The 21,469-nt window shown below is 42.0% G+C and overlaps 1 protein-coding gene across 1 annotated transcript; it reads left to right on the top strand.

Moving 5' to 3' along the window:
- The first annotated feature begins 1,417 nt into the window (after nucleotides 1-1,417).
- ano2a (anoctamin 2a) lies at nucleotides 1,418-20,157 on the top strand. The gene is made up of 26 exons (XM_060923096.1): nucleotides 1,418-1,570; nucleotides 2,544-2,834; nucleotides 3,968-4,060; nucleotides 4,482-4,636; nucleotides 4,732-4,786; nucleotides 4,885-4,936; nucleotides 5,093-5,148; nucleotides 8,166-8,210; nucleotides 8,330-8,394; nucleotides 9,661-9,795; nucleotides 9,934-10,094; nucleotides 10,599-10,681; nucleotides 10,899-10,910; nucleotides 11,285-11,362; nucleotides 11,446-11,511; nucleotides 14,033-14,107; nucleotides 14,293-14,494; nucleotides 14,587-14,698; nucleotides 14,876-14,933; nucleotides 15,054-15,154; nucleotides 16,321-16,472; nucleotides 16,617-16,769; nucleotides 17,324-17,376; nucleotides 17,976-18,157; nucleotides 18,243-18,348; nucleotides 19,039-20,157. The coding sequence occupies exons 1-26, from the start codon at nucleotides 1,433-1,435 to the stop codon at nucleotides 20,155-20,157; spliced, it is 3,798 nt and encodes a 1,265-aa protein (XP_060779079.1). The 5' UTR covers nucleotides 1,418-1,432.
- The last annotated feature ends 1,312 nt before the right edge of the window (nucleotides 20,158-21,469 follow it).

Genomic DNA, 21,469 nt, shown 5'->3' with positions numbered 1-21,469 from the left:
AACTTTGATCTGAAAGTGCTTCACACGAGGCGAGCCTTGATTTAGCTCCGCCCATGATTTACCTGTGTTTAAAATGTCTTTTACATTTATTGACGTGGACTCATTCTATAGCAGGGTGGGCTCTGCAGTGACCCTGAGACCTCCAGTGTGCGGGTGTGTTTGGACTTTCAGCAGTGGAACACTGAGGACATTCAGTAAATCCCGGACACACGGCGGGACTGAGGGAGTGTGTGAGCGGCTCTGAGCCGGTGGGGTCACTGTGCTCGGGCTCCTGTGGGCTCTGACCGTAAAGCCTGAAGCTGCGTGCGCGCGGAATTAACGGGAAGAAGCGGCCGCTTTAAGCCTGCGCGCGGAGCCGACGGGCGGATTGTCCTCCATGTCACGCGCTGCTCAGACACCCGACGCGCTTTTCACGGAAAATGTCCTCTCACAGGTCCGGCTCAGGTGAGTCCAGTTTACAGCGTCGGTGCCGCTCTGATTTAACACGGCGGAATGAACGGGAGCGCGCAAGGAGCGCGCAGTATGCGGAGGGTTGTTGCTGTTGTTGTTGTTGTTGTTGACTTTATTTTATTTTTTGCGCTCGGACAACTGTTGATCTCCAGTCACATGAATGAGATGTATCTATAAATAACACGTTTTTCATATCGTTTTAAACTCTGTGTGTGTGTGTGTGTGTGTGTGTGTGTGTGTGTGTGTGTGTGTGTGTGTGTGTGTGTGTGTGTTGTAGCTCAGTAATAACTGCTCTAATCACACACTCCTCTCAGGAGCGCTCATGGTCATGGAACCCTGCTGTGTAACAGAAATGAGGCGGGTTCGGTGCTGGTTAGGTGGGTTCGGTGTTGGTAAGGCGGGTATTGGGTCAGAAAGTCCTGGCTGTATAGTGGCTTTAACGAGCCGCTGTGATGGTGGACGGGTTCGGGCTGTAATTAGAGGCCAGTGCGTTAAGCTGAGCTATTTCAGGCTCCACTCAATGCGTCACGCAGCCTCGGCTTATAATATACTGCACCTTCACTCACAGAGATGTTCCATATTCCTGTTTACAGCTTGTTTTGGATTGTAAATATTTGTAAAGGGTTTTGAAGCGCCGCTGGCTTTTAGAAGAAAAAAAAAAAGCTGCTGGAGGAAATTAAGGTGTTCAGTTCATTCTGAGTGACAGATCCGCTTCTGTTTACCTGTGACACTGATAGTGAGGTGTGTGTGTGTGTGTGTGTGTGTGTGTGTGTGTGTGTGTGTGTGTGTGTGTGTGTGTGATAATGGCATGACCTGTGTAAGTAAGCGTGTGATCGCGTCATCGAATTTTATATGATGTAACTGTCCATGGTGCTGAACCACAACACCATCAATTAGACTGTCTGTCTGTCTGTCTGTCTGTCTGTCTGTCATACACACACTATTTCTTTCTTCAGAGACATGGAATGGAGCTCCAGAGCGCATGCGAGTAACTCCAGCCATGAGTGAATCCTCGTCCATTCACAATGAAAAACTGCGCAGTGTCGCCCGAGATATTTCTGAACTCAGCCACGAGAAAGCCACAGGCCGACACAATGCAGGAAAACCTGCCGAGGAATTGGTGTGTGCATGTTTGTGTCTTTTAAAAATTACAGTTCTTATTTAAAGAACACTTGCAACACAACGAAGGCATTTTTGAGAGTTATGAGTGACTGTATCATCTTAACAAGGTTCCTCAAGAGTTCTTTGCTTTTTAAAGTGGTTCTAATTGGATGAATTGACAGAGAATTTAACACAAAACCTTTGGCAGTTAATCCAGAGAGTCCTAAAGGTTTCTAATTGTCTGCACCCCATAAATCACATCAAAGTATAATTCACATATTCACTCACATCACTGTTACAGACTTTTGTTTAAACAGTTTCTCACTGGACAGTCATTTCGCCTCAATACACTGCAATACACTTCAGCTTTAATATTTCTGTTTGTTCACTACATTATCACTCACCATTTTTTGCCCTGCTGTAGGACAAATTTCCTTAATCTTGATCCTTGTGTAACTATACACATCAATACTCTCTCTGAACCTTTTATCAACTCATGAAGCAAACATTGAGAATTAATTTCACCTCAGTTTCACTACTTTTGCATTTAAGCCTCGTCATGAAGTGTTAAATGTGCATTAAGAGGTGCAATTTGTAAAGGTTAAGTGTTCCTAGGGTCATGTAATCAAACACGTTCAAAAATACCTTAAATATGTGATTCTTTAGTAACTGATTCTCAGTGTTTCCTGTAGACTTCTGTTTCTGGCCCTGAAATTAGCTCCACGCTCCCTTCAACTCTAGACTTTTTCTCTAAAAAAAGCAGTCACATTTTTAAGTCTGTGAACGTCTGGTTTCTGTTGTTGTTCACCTCACAGCCAGCAGAGGGAGCTAAAAATGACTCACACTTCCCTTTTAAGATGGAGATATTTTTATTACAAATTTGATCTGCTGTATAGAAGTGAATTTATTCTAGAGAAATAACCGTACAGCAGAAGTAAACTCAACCACTCTATTTAAAATGCTCCTGTATAACACTGTGTGTGTTGTGTTAGAATAAACTCCACCCATGTCTGAGAGGAGGTGTGTGTTTCGCTGATGGCCGAAGGAGAGTTGATTATGTGCTCGTGTATCACTGCAAAAGACGCTTTTCCATCGTCATCAACGGTGACCTGCCACCTGAGAGTCCCATCCCTCTCCACATGGACACACAGGATGACCTGGTGGAGGCGGAGCTGGAGGTGGGTGTGGCTCCTGGGCCAGGAGAAGAAGAAAAAGCCCTGATAAGGGAGGAGTTTGAGCGAGGGCTGCAGGAGCAGGGTCTGGAGATCGAACGAGATGAGGAGGTGTGTGTTAATGTGTGGGTTTTTTTTATTTGCACTTCAAACACACACACACACACACACACACACACACACACACACACACACACACACACACACACACACACACACGTTTTAATTATTAAAAAAACTAAGTTATAATCAGTGTGTGTGTGTGTGTGCAAAAGCCTGTGACTGAATGCTTGACCATCAGTGTCAAACCAAAACATTTATGAATCATTCTTCAGTTTGACTCACAGAGAAATCATTTATTTCTAAGTGAGTGTAAAAGAACTGAAAACTGAGTAAACAAGGACAGCAGAGACAAGGACACAACACACCTTTAAAGATTTACACGTTAAACGCTCCGTCTCTGTGTTTTGTAGAGAAAAATGATTTTCTGCAGCTGTTTGTGTTCATATAGGAAAGAAACATCTGTAACCATGACAACACTGTTAATGCTGTTCCTCAATGTGTCTGATTGTAGCTAAGTATCTCATTTACATACAATCACTGGGCACTTTATTAGGAATATCTACCTGCTGTTCTCTGCTGTTCTGTAATCAGCCGATCCCTCAACAGCAGCACGATGCACCAAATCCCACAGATACAAATCAAGAGCTTCAGTTAATGTTCACAATGTTCAAACATCAGAACGGGAAACATTGTGATCTCAGAGTGCAACTTTCTTTCACTGTGGTCTGGGTGTTGGTTTGAGCCAGATGAGTATTTTTGGTTTGAGTATTTCAGAAGCTGCTGATCTCCTCCTGGGGTTTTCACACACAATCAACAGTCTCTAGAGTTTACACAGAATGGTGCGGAAAACAAAAAACACTGAGTGAGTGAGTGACAGTTCTGTGGGTGGAAACAAACGCCTTGTTGATAAGAGAGAGTCAGAGATCAGAAAATGGCCAGATTGAGCAGTTTGAGCTGCCAGGAAGGATATAGTAACTCATATAATCACTCTTTACAACCGTGGTGAGCAGAAAAGCATCTCAGCAACAGCAGAAGAACACACTGGGTTCCACTCCTGCAGCCAAGAACAGGGATCTTAGAGTCAACAACAAGTTCCTATTAAAGTGGATGGGGAGTATAAATATATCAACTCTCTCTCTCTCTCTCTCTCCTCTCTCTCTCTCTCTCTCTCTCTCTCTCAGACGAAGACAGTGCGTTTTACGCGTCTCCATGTCCCCTGGTCTGTGCTGAGTCGTGAGGCTGAGCTTCTGAAGATCAAAGTTCCTACTAAAAGAGTCAGTCCCAATTTTTCACCCATATTTCTCTCTTTCTCTCTCTCTCTTTCTCTCTCTCTCACTCACACACACACACACGGAGATATAATTAGCAAGTTGAACATCAGAACTGTAAATGTTCTTATTTTTGTGCTGAATTTCTGAACCTTTTCTCACACTGGTGTGATTTCATTATTTTCTCTCGTATCCCACTTTTATTTTATGCAGCTTTGAATTTATAAAATAATTCTTAAACTACAGAATGTTTTCCATTTCCTTTGTTCAGGAAATGGACATGGAAATGTTCAGTGTTCAGAGGACAGTGTTGGTTATTCCACTGAGGAAGTGTCAGTTTTCTCAGTTGCACAGTTCTATGAGGAATGTTCAGATTACATATAAATTGCATTTCTTCTCCTCCTCTGTCTTTTGCTCTCTACTGTAGATTTATGAGCTGAAGGAGAAAACAGGACTCGCTGGAGCTCTGAGTTCACTCTGGGAGAAACTGAATCAGCCTTTCCAGCCGGGCGTCCCGGATCCCCAAAAAAACCCACATACACGAGTCCTGTCACTGCCATTCAACCGAGAGAAGCTACACCTGTAAACACACACACACACACACACACACACACACACACACACACACACACACACACACACGACCACTTTCATCACCTTATCTCTCGTGTCTTTAGATTTGACCTCAAGTCGAGGAACACACTCTTCGACACGGCGACGCGAGGGAGAATTGTGAGCTTCTGTGTTTGTGAGAAAAGTAATCTTGACATTAGTACAAAGTTTTTGTGAGAACATTCTAAAGGTGTTTATATTCCCTGTGGTGTTTGCAGGTGTTTGAGATCCTGAGACGCACGGCGTGTACTCAGTCATGTCACACTATGGGTAATAAACACTCAGTGTTTACGTTTGTTTTACAGTTTAATAATCCATTTTGAGAGAATTTAGACTTTGTCATGTTTAAGCATAAAGTCTGTAGAAGTCGATATAAACGATCCCTGTAAATTAATTCTTTCATTAATCTTTTTGTTTACACTTCAGGAATCACGTCGTTACTTGCTAAAGGAGTTTACGATGCAGCATTTCCTTTACATGATGTAAGATATAATTTAATGACTTAATAATACATTTTGTAATGTTATTAAAACAATTTAAAGGTTCTGACTGCAAATTTGAATTCTGGGTAAAATGTTTATTTCTGGGCGGCACGGTGGTGTAGTGGTTAGCGCTGTCGCCTCACAGCAAGAAGGTCCTGGGTTCGAGCCCCAGGGCCGGCGAGGGCCTTTCTGTGCGGAGTTTGCATGTTCTCCCCGTGTCCGCGTGGGTTTCCTCCGGGTGCTCCGGTTTCCCCCACAGTCCAAAGACATGCAGGTTAGGTTAACTGGTGACTCTAAATTGAGCGTAGGTGTGAATGTGAGTGTGAATGGTTGTCTGTGTCTATGTGTCAGCCCTGTGATGACCTGGCGACTTGTCCAGGGTGAACCCCGCCTTTCGCCCGTAGTCAGCTGGGATAGGCTCCAGCTTGCCTGCGACCCTGTAGAACAGGATAAAGCGGCTAGAGATAATGAGATGAGATGAGATGTTTATTTCTGCTGCTGTTGGAGTTTCGAGATGTTTCTCTGCTGCACACACACCGCGTATCCTGTGTGTGAAAGTTTTGCCAAGATAAAAAGCGTCCCACATTTTACGATTCTGGAGATCGCTGAAGCGAGCGAGCAACAATATCACATGACCATCGTGGGGCGTGTTTCAGCTACTTTTAACCAAGACAAGTCGGTGTTGGTGAACATGGCGGACTTGGCTCTCCCACCAGTGGAAAAGAAAAGGAAGATATGAAAGTGAATCAGTTAGAAAGTGCATCAGAAAAGCGACAGAAACTAAAAGTTTGTCATGAAGGGACAGCTCGAGCGCTGGAATCGACTGAAGGCTGAAACAGGTGCGAAATCTGATGAAGAATTTGTAGCACTTGTCTTGGATTGGTGAGTCTGAGTATGGAGTTATAAACCTAATGTTTTGATATTACAGAGAAAGAAACAAGAACACAAAAGAAAAGATATATTCGTCTTTTGTTTCATGGATCTATTCGCGAACATCAACCATAAATTACATCCCTGTGACTCAAAACTGTCCAAGGTCGGTGCAGAGTCACGATGTTTTCTGTGTGTCGCCATCTTGGTGTGATGTAGTTCCATACTTATGCTAATTATTTAAAGCTCCTCGTTTCCGTAGGGCTGTTCGTTCGTCAGCTGTCCATTGCTAGCGATGATGAGTGCTTCATTAAGATGCGCAGAAATGGAGATGGGCCGCGAGCCCACACCAGAGCTTCTCTCTTAATAAAGCGCTTTGTACAGTAAGGTAAAACAAATGATGTCATGAACCCATCGTGTCGTCTCTCTGGACCTCCAGACCTGATCCAAGTGGTGCACAAAAGTGCCACAGACCTGACGGGTATGGAAGTTACCCCGCAGTGACGACTGACTTGCCGAGTGATGTCATCCATTGGCCATTTGAGTGGCTCTTCCGCATGCCATCTGGTGGTGTGTCATTGACCCTGTTGGGTTCAATCTGCCACATTGCACTGAAAAGCGCTCTGCTGCCAGCACCTTATTGGTGATGTACATTACCGTTCAAAAGTTTGGGGTCACTTTGAAATGTCCTTATTTTTGAAAGAAAAGCACTGTTCTTTTCAATGAAGTTCACTTTAAACTAATCAGAAATCCACTCTATACATTGCTAATGTGGTAAATGACTATTCTAGCTGCAAATGTCTGGTTTTTGGTGCAATATCTCCATAGGTGTATAGAGGCCCATTTCCAGCAACTCTCACTCCAGTGTTCTAATGGTACAATGTGTTTGCTCATTGCCTCAGAAGGCTAATGGATGATTAGAAAACCCTTGTACAATCATGTTAGCACAGCTGAAAACAGTTGAGCTCTTTAGAGAAGCTATAAAACTGACCTTCCTTTGAGCAGATTGAGTTTCTGGAGCATCACATTTGTGGGGTCGATTAAATGCTCAAAATGGCCAGAAAAATGTCTCGACTATATTTTCTATTCATTTTACAACTTATGGTGGTAAATACTTTTCATGGAAAACATAAAATTGTCTGGGTGACCCCAAACTTTTGAACAGTGGTATACTATTTAGCCCATAGCTGGAACCCAGGCAGGTGCTACCACTCTGGGTCAGAGTGGACCTGGTAGCGATGGTGATTAAGGGATAACTCCACTTTCCCCAATACTCAAGTCCTCCTGGACCTGAGACTCACCACCGGTTGCAGTTTAAAGTCAGACCCGGGACTAAAGGCTGGTCGTAGGGCCGTACTCTTTACCTCAAGAGGAAGGAAAACAGTCCCAAAACAAAGAAAAGCGACCCTCAGCACATCAAAATGATCACATCTCCTCCACATGATATTGTTCTTGCGAGACAGAGGAAAATGTCATGCACAATAAAAATTTTTTGAAAATTTCAGATGATGTCACAGTCAGCACCTTTAAATACCTATTTATTTCTAATGTGATCACATTTCCTCTTGATGATTAATGCTGTAACTGAGGTGGTGATCAAAGTCAAGTTAAATTACAATAAATAACGAGAAGCATAAATTATCAGTGGAGAAAATGTATGACGCGTTGTTTATTAATAAATTAATAAATTGTAATAGTTGTTAAGTTTCTGTGGTGTGAGAGGAATAAAGCACTGGGGGATGTGCTGTTAGAGGAAAATAATCAGCTTCATGGAGGCAACGGTAACTCAGCTACATATCCGTCGCATCATATCACATAACCCTGTGTATGGATTAATTTTGTGCAACAGAGTGTGTTTCTTACTTTAACCCTTTAAAGTCCAGGTTTATTATTCAGTTATTTGATCTTAAAGCATTTTATTCAGTTATTGAAATGAATTATTCAGTAACTACACTGAAACTGAGTTAAAGCTGTGCAGTAATGAGAGTGAATATAAATCTGGACTCACAGATGGATGATGATCGCATCCCCTATTTACTATGACACATTTCCTTTATTCAGTTATTAATATGTTTTAAATGTTTAAATAAAATGTGTAAGTGTATAAGTGAGGAGCGCAAGATGAAGCTGATCTGTTGTTTCCACAGGGAGACTTTACCTCCGACATTAAAGAGCTTCGCAATGACCGACAGGTGAGCTCTGATCTCTGTTCTGATTGGATGTCTGATGTTTGTGGGAGGAGTTTAGGATATTTACTTTTACTTGTTTATAAAACAGTTTAATATCATTCGTCATGTGTGTGTTTCCTCAGTTGTTACATGATGAATGGGCCAATTACGGAGTTTTCTTCAAGTATCAACCCGTCAATCTCATCAGGTACGAAAATCTCGAGATACATCACTCTGAAAATATATCGATGAGTATTTTTGCTCTTCAAAAATCAGCCCTTAAGGATTCCATGGTTTGCCCCCCCCCCTTTTTTTTTGGAAAGAGAAGCAGAAGAATCCTTAAAGGTTCTAGATTTAACCTTTTTCTGCCAAGGAGTTTAAAGGGTTAATCTTATATTATGAACAGTTATTATCTTCATTGCTACACTCTTAGAAAATTTCAAACGTTTATGGATCTTTGGTTGTTCTTCTGGTGGAAATCTCAAAGGTTCTCTGTAGAACTTTACAGCAGTGTATTTTCACATGAGAAAGACTTCCAGCTTGAAACCAATAAGCCTTAATCATCCAAAGAACCCTTGAGGAACCTGAAGAATGTGTGTATTAGCTTAGTACAAACTTCAAATTATTGCTCATGATCTTCTTAATATCACTCAGAGAACACCACCTCTCACAGGAGATCAGTGTAGAACTTCTTAAGACCAAGAACCTGACAGGCATTTAAAATTTAGCTATGATGGAACTTGGTACACACTTAAAAAAAGTATTTTCAAGAGTTCTTTAAGGATTCATTGGATATTTAAGGGTTCCTAGCCTCTTACAATGGTCCTACTTATATATTAGAACCATTTCTGATACTGTAGAGAAACAGTTTGGTGTAAAGATCTAGATAGAAATTTTAAGGAGTCCCTCAGAGGAACAACAAACAACCCTGAAGGGTTTTACATTTTTCCCTCCATCAAGTTTTCGGTGTGGTTTGTTTGTTTGTCTGTAATCAGGATTCTGCAAAAACCTACTGACCAGATTTCCATGAAACTTGGTGGAAGGGTGTAGCATGGGCCAAGAAGAACCATTTAAATTCTGGAGTGGATCTGAGTCACAGGAAGGATCCATGAATTTATTTTTACTTTTGCTGACTTTGCAAGATACAGCCATGATGGAATCTGCACTCAATAATTCTGTACATCTTGAATTCTAGTAGATGGGAGTAATGTTCAGTAGCGATGAAACATAATCAATGTAGAAATACGATGACTGCATTAGGCATACTGTATCTCCAGACATATAACGTGGTTGTAGTTGCAGATTCGCATATCAAAGAAGACTCGAGTATTGACCTTGATGGAGGTCTGTGCCCTCTGAGTGTCCTTCTAGTATTAGAGCATAATTATGATTCTAAATGTGTGTGTGTGTGTGTGTGTGTGTGTGTGTGTGTGTGTGTGTGTGTGTGTGTGTGTGTGTGTGTAAACCCCTGGAGGAGGTACTTTGGGGAGAAGATCGGTCTGTACTTCGCCTGGTTGGGAGTTTACACCCAGCTGCTCATTCCCGCCTCAGCGATGGGGATTGCTGTGTTCCTGTACGGCTGGATGACCGTCGATACAAACGTGCCCAGGTTCTCATGCTCACTTGCTCTCTCTCTCTCTCTCTCTCTCTCTCTCTCTCTCTCTCTCTTCCATTCTCTGTGTGTCAGAAAAAAGCCAAAGCAGTGGATAGTTATGAATGAATCCCCTCTGTGTTTGTCGTCTCTCAGTCAGGAGATGTGTGATAAGCGTCTGAACTTCACCATGTGTCCTCTGTGTGATGGCGTGTGTGATTATTGGCAGTTGAGCAGCATGTGCAGCACAGCACGCGCCAGCTATCTGTTCGACAACAACGCCACTGTCGCCTTCGCCATCTTCATGTGCCTCTGGGGTGCGTTCAGGACACACAGGATGGTTCAGTTGCTGATCCAAGATCAGGGCAGTCAGTCGAACAGCTGTTGGAGAAAAGCACAGTCAGAGAAATAGTACAAATACAGTTATAGTCAGGTGCAAAAGTTTGCATACACTTAAAACCAAATATAGGAAGCAAATATATTTATTTTACAGCAACAAAACATTTAGGTCAAAAGAGGTTACACACACTGCATTCTTCAATTCAGGTCATAAAGCTAAACTTTGATTTTTTCTCGATCTTGATGAAGATTTCTTGATCTTCTCCTTGCCTCATGTTTTAGATTTGTCATTGTGTTACAGGATTCACTCACATTTCATTCCTTCGTCAAAACACTCTTTTTAAAGATAGTAAAAATGTACTTTTTCACCTAGAAGCCATGGGGGTAGAAAGTTTTGCATTCAGCTGTGTGTGTGTGTGTGTGTGTGTGTGTGTGTGTGTGTGTGTGTGTGTGTGTGTGTGTGTGTGTGTGTGTGTGTGTAGGGGCTGTGTTCCTGGAGCACTGGAAGAGGAGACAGAGGTGTCTACAGCACAGCTGGGATCTCAGTGGTGCTGAGGACGAGGAGGTGAGGATCTGATTAATCATCACAACAATATCTCACTAAATAAAGAGTGTTATATTTTTCTGAAGCACATTAAACACCAGAGTTGTGTGTGTGTGTGTGTGTGTGTGTGTGTGTGTGTGTGTGTGTGTGTGTTTATGGTTGTACTATATTCTGTTTAAACACTCAGTACACTCGTTTACACACTGAATTATCTTTATCTTTAAATGCTGAACCACAGGACAGAGCTGAAGTAAGATTTTTTTTCTCTTATATTTCGTTTATTAGCTTTGGGATTTTCTGTACTGTGTGAGCTCCAGGTCTGATGTTTGGATTTTGTCAGACAAAAACTCACTGAGGATAAAACTTAAAGTGAATTATGCTAATTTTTCCCCATGTGGTGGTTTTGATTATAAGTGAATTACAAGACTTATTTTAATAAGACAAATAATTTTAATGTTTTTTTGTAAATGGCCATATTCACTGGACTAATGAATTATAATAATAATAATCAACTAATCATTTTAATTGAACCAATTCCAGGACATTGCATATCTAAGTTCAGCACATAAAAAAACCATCTATTTTTTAATTTAGCTTTGAATTCACTGCTGTTGTTTTTCTCAGGATGAGCTGCGACCAGCATATGAGGATTTCCTTCTTCAGAAGCGACAGAAAAAGAACAAAAACAAAAAGAAAGATGAGGTACATACAATGATGAGTTACATTTTTATTTGAGCATTATAAAGAAGTGTGTGTGTGTGAGATTAACCTCTGCTGTTTTGCAGTCGTATGAGAGGACGCATGACACTGGTATAGAGAAGCTGCTATGTGCAAAAGGAGGACAACCACTGGTGAGTGAGAGAGAGAGAGAGAGAGAGAGAGAGAGAGAGAGAGAGAGAGAGAGAGAGAGAGAAGCGTGTGTGTGTGTGTGAGAGAGAGAGAGAGAAAGTGTGTGTGTGAGAGAGAGAGATATTCACTAAGAAACAGGTTTCTAGTTAATAGATGAGTGACACACACACACACACACACACACTGAATACTAATCAGCTTATCTGAGGGAGTGGGTGGGGTTTATGAGGATGGCATCTTTCGATGTCACTCAGTGCCCTGTACTCTGACCTCACCACAACCGCATTACCTCACTGCGCCCCACACTGTCTTTATTCTCATCCACACTCTCAGAACGAGGCTCTCAGGTTCCAAAAACAGATCCTACTGGAACTCTCATCACCATGAACGCTTGTTAGTGTTATTTGTGTCATTTCTATTCCACCCTTCTGGATCTCAGAACACAGGATTATTAAAGTTCACAAAGACCAAAGATATAACTCTGAAGAGATTTTTATAAACTGAAATAATATAATAGACTAAAATGAAACATTAGGTGAGTGAACAGCAGGAATGAGGCCACTGAAATGTACATATTATTAAAAGATCCGTTTTGTTTTTCTGAGGAACATTTCATTAAGTTTAATTTAAAACAAGGGAGAAGGTCAGGAGGACATCAAAGCTTGGTTCAGTAATGTTTCACAATGTCCACTGTGTGTGTGTTCAAGCACTCCGCTCCTTTTGGGCCGTATCACAGCTCACCCGGGGCTCTGACCCCGGCTTCCTAACAAGCTGAATTATGAAAGAAATGAATTTCACTGTGCTGTAGTGTCCATGTGGGGCAGCACGGTGGTGCAGTGATTAATACTGTCGTATCAAAGCGAGCAGGTTCTCGCCATGTCTGTGTGGGTTTCCTCCAAGTCTACGGTTTCCTCCCACAGTCCAAAGACATGTGGATTCAGTCAACTGGCTCCTCTAAATCTCCGATAGGTGTGAGTGTGAGGGATGTCCGTCTCCGTGTAGCCCTGTGATAGATTGGTGACCTACCCAAGGTGAGCCCCGCCCCTCACCTGGAGTCAGATGGGATTGGGTCCAGCTCACCCACGACCCTGACAGATAAGTGGGATAGATAATGGATGGATGGATGGATGGATGTAATGTATACATGACAAGTAAAGGCTCCTTCTTCTTCTCATCTCATTATCTGTAGCCGCTTTATCCTATTCTACAGGGTCGCAGGCAAGCTGGATCCTATCCCAGCTGACTACGGGTGAAAGGCGGGGTTCACCCTGGACAAGTCGCCAGGTCATCACAGGGCTGACACATAGACACAGACAACCATTCACACTCACATTCACACCTACGCTCAATTTAGAGTCACCAGTTAACCTAACCTGCATGTCTTTGGACTGTGGGGGAAACCGGAGCACCCGGAGGAAACCCACGCGGACACGGGGAGAACATGCAAACTCCGCACAGAAAGGCCCTCGCCGGCCACGGGGCTCGAACCCGGACCTTCTTGCTGTGAGGCGACAGCGCTAACCACTACACCACCGTGCAGACCCCTTCTTCTTCTAAAACCTTTAAACAAAACATTTACAAAAATATAAAGCCTTTAAAAAAACAAGATATGGAAAGTGATTAAAATTAACTATAATTTTTAAAGATTTTTTTTACAAATCAAGGCTATAATAGCAATGACAAAGAGTTGCACCTACACAAATAAACACACAGAGAGAGAGAGAGAGAGAGAGAGAGAGAGATGATTAAACCTTGTGGGTATTTCACACAATAGATCATATGGGATTAAAGTCAGATCAGGATTTAAAGTCCTCTAATCACATACACATGCTGACTGTGAGCGAGCTCATGAGTGTGTTTGGGATACGGTGGGATTTGATGTAGAACAGTGTGGTGCAAAGAGACAGTGAGACGCTGCTGACCCCTCACCACCATTTTCATTCATTTATGTGATTTAAGTATAGTTAATATTTTAATCATTTCTATTTTTAAAACCCGTCATAGGTAATACAACAGTCTTACAGAGGACTCAGAGACAGGGTTAGGACACGGGTGCATGAGTTCAGGTAAAGGAAGTTACACGTTAATGCAAAACAGCTCAAACCCAGAACCACAGTCCACAAACAACACTGTAGGGCATCACAAAGGGGCACAAGGACATGTGCATTTTATTGCAGTTCAACGGGAAGTAGGAAGTACAACTGAGGAAGTGATTCAGACTCCAGGGGAGGGCGCCCTCTGGTGGTCTGGAGGAGAAGAATCCTGGTTGAGATGTCACACATTTGTTCTTATGATGTCGGTGGATTGTGTTAATATTTTGTTATACTATGTTCCATTTTTCAGGGTATTTATCATTAGCATGCTGCCTATATTTATGACAAAAAATAAGAATAGCTCCATTTTAAATGGTTCATAACTCACACTTCAAACACATCAAATGTCCTTTCTTCTGTCACATTAAAAACTCTGTAATGTGTGAAATATTGTGTACATGTATAGCAATATATTTTAATATTTTTGTAGTTTGCGTCCGAATCTCTCACATGGAGAGACCGGCTGCCAGGATGCTGCATCAACATCTCCTCCATCCTCCTAATGGTCAGTTAAATAGTGTTAATAATAATAATAATAATAATAATAATAATAATAATAATAATAATAATAATAATTTGTGTATGAACATGCATTTATAACTGACTGATACACTCTCATCATCCTGTTTTGTGTGTGTGTGTGTGTGTGTGTGTGTGTGTGTGTGTGTGTGTGTGTGTGTGTGTGTGTAGGTGGGGGTCACGCTGTCAGCTGTGTCTGGTGTCATTTTGTACCGCATCATCGTTTTCGCAGTGATGTCAATGAACCCTGACCACGAGGCCAAGGCTAATGTGCGCGTTACCGTGACAACCACAGCTGTCATCATCAACCTGCTGGTGGTTTTGGTGCTGGATGAGATCTACGGAGCCGTGGCAGCCTGGATCACGGAGCTAGGTCAGTCAGTGTGTGAACATGTTTATACAGCTACAGGTCTGAGTATAAAGAAATGGCGTGATGATGACGTAGGACTGTTTGTGGGGTTGCAGAGATTCCAAGGACCGAAGCAGCGTTTGAGGAACACCTGATCCTGAAGACTTTCCTGCTTAAGAGCATGAATGCTTTTGCACCTGTCTTCTACGTGGCGTTCTTTAAGGGCAGGTTAGTCAGAGTCTTGTATTCCTGTGTACAGTGCATGCACACACTGCCATAGAGCGTACACCTCCACAGGTCTGGAAATTAAACTTGAAGTGTATAACTTTATAATGTGTAAGTGTTTTACAGGAAGCAGTATGAAGGTCTTCACTTACACACTAACACGCTGGTGGGTTGTTTCAGGTTTGCAGGTCGTCCAGGTGACTACATGTACGTCTTTAAAGATTTCCGGATGGAGGAGGTGAGAAACAAACACTATACACCACACTCCAACTGTGCTGTTTGCTGCATGGATTTATAGGGTGTGTGTGTGTGTGTGTGTGTGTGTGTGTGTGTGTGTGTGTGTGTGTGTGTGTTTCAGTGTGCTCCAGCAGGCTGCCTCATTGAAGTGTGTATTCAGCTTGGTATGATCATGTTAGGGAAGCAGCTCATCCAGAACAATGTGTTTGAGATTGCCATCCCGTAAGTTTTTACACACACACACACACACACACACACACACACACACACACACACACACACACACACACACACACTCTCTTGCTTCTGTTTTGTCAACCAATTAATTTTTCTGCATTTTAGTTTCTGATTTGCGTTTCTTCATAAAGCCACCAAGGATAAAAATTTGTAGTTGTTTAAAAATAACTCTGAGGCTGATTTAGTAAAACACCAAACAAACACTAATTTGCTTGTACAGTCTAATAAATTGTGTGTGTCATTAATAAATGCCTTGATGGTGCTTACGATGGCATATTAGGGCCATTGTAGGTAAAATAATAATAATAATAATAATAATAATAATAATAATAATAATACGGAGCTGGAGGAGGGGGTAATATTCCAAGAAAAAAACCCTCCAAATTTCCAAGACTAAAGTCATACATTTATGAGGAAAAAAACCGTTTACAAAGAATTAATGAATGAATTAAATTACATGCAAAACAGGTGAAGAAAAGAGTGAACTTTTTTTGCATGTTCTAATAATTCTCAGGTGGCATGTGGTATGTGTTATTTGAGTGATTATTCTCCGAGTGTAATGTCGATTAAAGCCAGTAACAATGTTCCAGATGCTATATAAATAGTTCTCCAAGAAACGTTCTCATTATTGCAAGTTAAATGCTTTTGTTTTGTTTTCTGATAGTAGAGATGAGCTTTCACAAAATTAACCCTTTCCCTTCAGCCACATTAATTTACACAGTTTCTCTTCCCAGAAATACTTCACACTGCAGTTGGACTCCACCCAGTATTTTATAAGAAATTTCATATTCATCTACACCTTGACTCAGCCACAAACGCAAAACTCACAAGATATGTTTTGCCATTTTTTGATGCACACAAATTTGTATGAAATTGAATCAAGGCTGCAAAACTGAACATATTGATGCACTAGAAAGTGCATCATTCTCTGAAGAGAATGCAGCGTATTGCACAGGATGCAGCAGAGCTTTAATATCTTGTGTGTGTGTGTGTGTGTGTGTGTGTGTGTGTGTGTGTGTGTGTGTGTGTGTGTGTGTGTGTGTGAGATGGGTGAGTTGGCCTGAGGTGCCATATGAAATTTGGTGGATGTGTGGTGAAACGTTATTTAGCAGAACTTCATTCATTTACAAAAAAAATGTGCTCTGCTTCAGAAAGCTGAAGAAAATGTATCGTAAATATAAAGAGGAGAAAGAAGGAGGGGAGAAGAAGAAGGACAAAGATCCAAATCGGCCACGGCACCGCTGGGAGTTGGACTACCATCTGGAACCATATGAGGGTCTGAGCCCGGAGTATATGGAAATGAGTGAGTGGATCTGAATCGAGTTTTAATTTGATCATGTTGCAATCAGCTTTTGTCACCTTAATGCCACTTTAAGCACGTTTAATTACATATCTGGTATTGAATAAGGAAAGGGGCTGTGGCGGTTCGTTTCTGTTTATGCTGCAGTTATCCAGTATGGGTTTGTTACACTCTTTGTGGCCTCGTTCCCGCTGGCTCCCCTCTTTGCTCTGCTCAACAACGTCATTGAGATTCGACTTGATGCTGCAAAATTTGTGACTGAAATCCGGCGACCTGATGCTGTCAGAGCAAAGGAGATCGGTATGAATTCATTCTGTCTTTATAGCTCTACTCTCCTACAGTGTCTGTCCCTTTTCATCCTCATACTTTCTGCACTAACTTATGTGGTATGTGTTTCCTGTTTTTCTTTCTTGTTACCATGACAGTTCATTTACGTGACATTAATGGCATTTAGCAGAAGCTCTTATCCAGAGTGATGTACAGTACAACACACCCAGAGCAGCCTGGGGAGCAGTTGGGGGTTAGGGTCCTTGCTCAAGGGCACTTCAGCCATTCCTGCTGGTCCAGCGAATCAAACCGGCAACCTTTTGGTCCCAAAGCTACTTCTCTAACTGTTAGGCCATGGCTTCCCATTTACAGCATTTGTTGCTTCGTTACTTGCTTATAGTTCATTTATTTAAACCTTCTGAATTCCCCTTTGTGTACGTAAAGTACTGTACTTGGTCACATTTCTACAATTCTGAGCTGTAAATTTCTCACTCTTTTTTTTTCTTCTGCACATCAAATGTTTCTGTTTTAGAGCAAGCCCATGCTGTGTGTTTTCACAATTAACAGTGTGTCTCTTCTTTTCTCAGGAATATGGTACAACATCCTGAGCGGCATCAGCAAGTTTGCTGTTATCACAAATGTGTGTAACAAATGCAACCTTTATGTTAAAGCATATTCAGAGTGTGTTCATACTTAGACGGAAGCTCACTGAAGAAAATTACGTTTCATTCTCATGAGTGTTACTGTCAGAGATTGTCTACTTTATCAATCATTAGAAAATGTCTGGTGCAATTTTATTACACAGCTAGAATTAATGACAGAAATATACTAAATTATTTCAGCTATATTACACTGGCCAAAAGTATGTGGACACCTGGCCATCACACCCATTTGTGGTTCTTCCCCAAATTGTTGCCACAAATTTGGAAGCACAGAAGTTGTATAGAACAAAGCGAGCTCCATGAAGACATGGTGTGTGAAGGTTGGAGTGAAGAACTCGAGTGTCCTGCACAGAGCCCTGACTGAACTCAACCCCACTGAACACCTTTGGGATGAACTGGAACTGGTGCCTCCTCACCCAACATCAGTGCCTGACCTCACTAATGCTCTTGGAGAGCCTTCCCAGAAGAATGGAATAGGATGTTCTACAAGCACATATGGCTGTGATGATCAGAGGTGCACAAAGTTCTGGCCATATAGTGTATATCAACACTTATTCTTAAACTCTTTCTCTCTCAGGCATTTGTTATCTCCTTCACATCAGAATTTGTTCCACGGATGGTGTATCAGTATCTGTACAGTGAGACAGGAACCATGCATGGCTTTATAGACCACACGCTGGCTTACTTCAACACCAGCAACTTCAAACCAGGCACCGCGCCCAACAGCACACGCTTCGACCGGGAACTCCGTATTTGCAGGTGCACATGTAGACCCAAAACCACAGAAAGACTTTCTTTAATTACAGTAGTGACAATTACATCTCTTCTTCTCTTTATCTTTCAGGTATAAGGATTATCGAGATCCCCCCTGGTCCCCTGAGTCATATCAGCTCTCTAAACAATACTGGTCCGTGCTCGCTGCCCGACTTGCCTTTGTCATCTTTTTCCAGGTCAGTGCAACAGCACAGAAGTGTAATAAATATATAATTTCTAAGATGCCTTTAAAACTGTGCTTAACAATAATACCATTAAAACAATCTTGCTTGTTTCTAATCTAATCAACTTCATACCTTTTCCTCAAAAGACAACTCACAAGGTTTAGAGTCGAAAATGGTTCCATCTAGCACCCTACATTCTTAGAGAAAAGGGTTCCTTGGGGTTCATCCAAGGTTCTTTGGACAGTTTTTAGATTCCTAAAATGGAATCCTTTCTGAAGCAAAAACCCTCTTTTGTAGAGTTCCACACATCTTTTAGGGTTCCCCCAGAGGAATATACATTTTTAACGAGTGTAAAAGGATTTGTTTGTCTTGGAGAAGGCTAAACAGCCTTAACTGAAGCTGGACAGAAAGTTCTCTTTTAGAAAAGGTATGTTTAGAAAGCTATAACCATTAGACAATCCTTGAGAAACCCTTTTTTCTATGAGTGTAGTTTCAACAGTAGAGGTGGGGTCAGTTAGTGGAAGTGAAAGGCTTTAGTGTTTTCACTGTGAGTGAATTTCATGTCACAGGCAAGAGGAAGTGCTTAAAATGCACCCTGTTCATTTACTATACAGTTGTTGTTTTTTTGTTTCATCAGAGAAATTATTTCATAGTTGACTCCAACAAGACAGCTTGTTCATTTTGCATTTGTGGGTGTTTCAGAACCTGGCAATGTTCCTCAGTATGCTGGTGGCATGGTTGATTCCAGATGTTCCTCGCTCTTTAAAGGACTGCCTGAAGCGAGAAAAAGCTCTGTTGCTAGATCTTCTCCTTAGTGAGGAGGTGGAGAAGCAACGACGGCAATCACAGCGTCCTGCCAAACTCAACATAACAATCAACACCTCAGAGGAGGAGACCATAGAGATGGAGCCAGACTGCCGTATCATGCTGCAAAGCAAAATAACTGAGAATGACTTACAGACTGCAGACAAGGAGAACCTACCAAGAGAGGAACCTGAATCTACCACCAGTGAGCCAATTAGCCCTGAAGAGGACTGTCATTCTCTTATCACATCAGATCCTCACTTAAGTCAGTCTGTTCCTCAGAGTCAAGTAAAACCAGTAGGCACATCCCACTATAAAGAGTTTTATCAAGATGGACCTCCACCTCTAGACCCAGGCTCCACATCCAGGAGCCGCTGCCAAACCCTTCCACCCAGACAGAAAGGAGATCAACCTCAAGATAGCTTAAACAGAGCCAGACACTCCACCAGCTTTGTACATTTCAAACAGAACTTTTCTCAATCAACCACTGAGCTCATACAAAATACTCCCACTGTACCTTTACGACCTCAGTCTAAAAAGCACTCCAGCAAAACATCTTCTAAAACAGAGCTTTTTGGCAGCCAATTATCAGTGCTGGCCTGCCATCCCTTTGAAACAGAGCTCCAATCAGAAGCACTGCCATGCTCTCCAGCCAAACAGGAAATAACAAGCAACCAAAAAGCCTTGGTACAATCATCCTCCAAACCAGAGCTTTCAGTCAGTCAATCAACAGCATTGCCACGCCCTCCATCCAGACCAGAACTTTCAGTAAGTAGATCTTCTGTACTACCAAGACCCCCATCTAAACCTGAGCTGATTGGGAGCATTGCAAAAGGACTTCCACTCCAGGACCCAGCTACTAGAACCAAGTCCCGGTGTCAGACTCTTCCTCCCAGATATAGAGGACCTGATACAGTGAAAAGCTCACTCAGAACCACCCAATCTACCAGCTTCACAAATATCAACAAAAAGTCATCTCCATTACCCAGTGATGTGGCAGACAACACCCCTGTGTAAGAAAGATTGGACTGGATAAGTTCTGGTCCAGCCCACTCTAGCAGCTCTCAACCAATCACCTCTATCAGTGCCAGGAAACCTAGATGGTTGCACTATCATCAGGGACTTCTCTGAGGTTTTACTGAGGATGGAATCATCTGTAAATTGTCACTGAGTCATCATCACAAACCAGTTGTCAGTGGTTGTCAGTTGCTAAGTCATTTTGGGCATCATGCATTAATTTCAGGTGTGCAGGCTCTGCACTGTGTGGGATTTTTTTTTTGTGTGTGTGTGATTTTCTGAAATCACTTGATATAATTAAAATCAGACACAATCATACATGTCATCTATTTTCCAAAGACAAAAATATGAAGTTAAAGGAATGCACTTGTCTCTTTTCCCTTGATTTTTTTTTTATTGAAAATGTATGTAAGACACTTTATGCAAGTCCAAGTCAAGTGCACAAGTTTGTGTCAAATCTTGAGTCTGTGAGCTGCAAGACTGAGTTAAGCGTCAAGTCTCCTGGCAGCAAATCATGTCTTAAATCTCAGCTGCAAGTTTGAGCTAAATTTTAAGTCTCTGAGCCAAGTCTCAAGTCTCTGGCATGCAAGTCTTTGTCAAGTCTCAGGTCTCTGAACCACAAGTTCAAGTCAAGTGTCAAGTCTCTGAGATGCAAATCTAAGTCAAGTCTCAGGTCTCTGAGCTGCAAGTCTCAGTCAAATTTTGAACCTCTGAGCTGCAAATCTGAGTCACATCTCAAGTCAGTGAAGCTGCAAGTCAGAATCAAGCCTCGAGTCCCTTAGCAGCAAATCCAAGCCAAGTCTCAAGTCTCTCAGCTGCAAATCTGAACCATGTTTCAAGTCTCTGAACTGCAAATCAGAGTCAAACCTCAAGGCTTTGAGCTGCAAATCTGAGCCACAGTTAAATTTTTAAGCTGCAAGTCTGAGTCAGGTCTCAATTCTCAAAGCTGCAAGTCTGGGAAAAGGCTCAAGGCTCTGAACTGCAAATCTGAATCAAATCGCAAGCATTTGAGCTGCAAATCTGAGCCAAATCTTGACACTTTAAGCTACACATTTGAGCCAAGTATCAATTCTGTTACCTGCAAGTCTGAGCCACATTTCAAGACAAAAGTGCAAGTCTGAGTCAAGTCTCAATTCTCTGAACTGCAAGTCAGAGTCAAGCCCCGAGTTTCAGAGCTGCACGTCTGGAATCTGAAGTCTGGGTCAAGTTGGAAATCCCTGAGTTGCAAGTCCAAATCAAGTCTCAAGATAGTCTCTCAAGTCCACAATTTTGATTTGGATAGTCCAGTTTATGGCTGTTGGTTTTTAGTAGA

This window comes from Neoarius graeffei, chromosome 6, assembly GCF_027579695.1.
Source record: "Neoarius graeffei isolate fNeoGra1 chromosome 6, fNeoGra1.pri, whole genome shotgun sequence".
NCBI lineage: Eukaryota > Metazoa > Chordata > Actinopteri > Siluriformes > Ariidae > Neoarius > Neoarius graeffei.
This window is presented reverse-complemented; position numbering and strand designations above follow the sequence as displayed.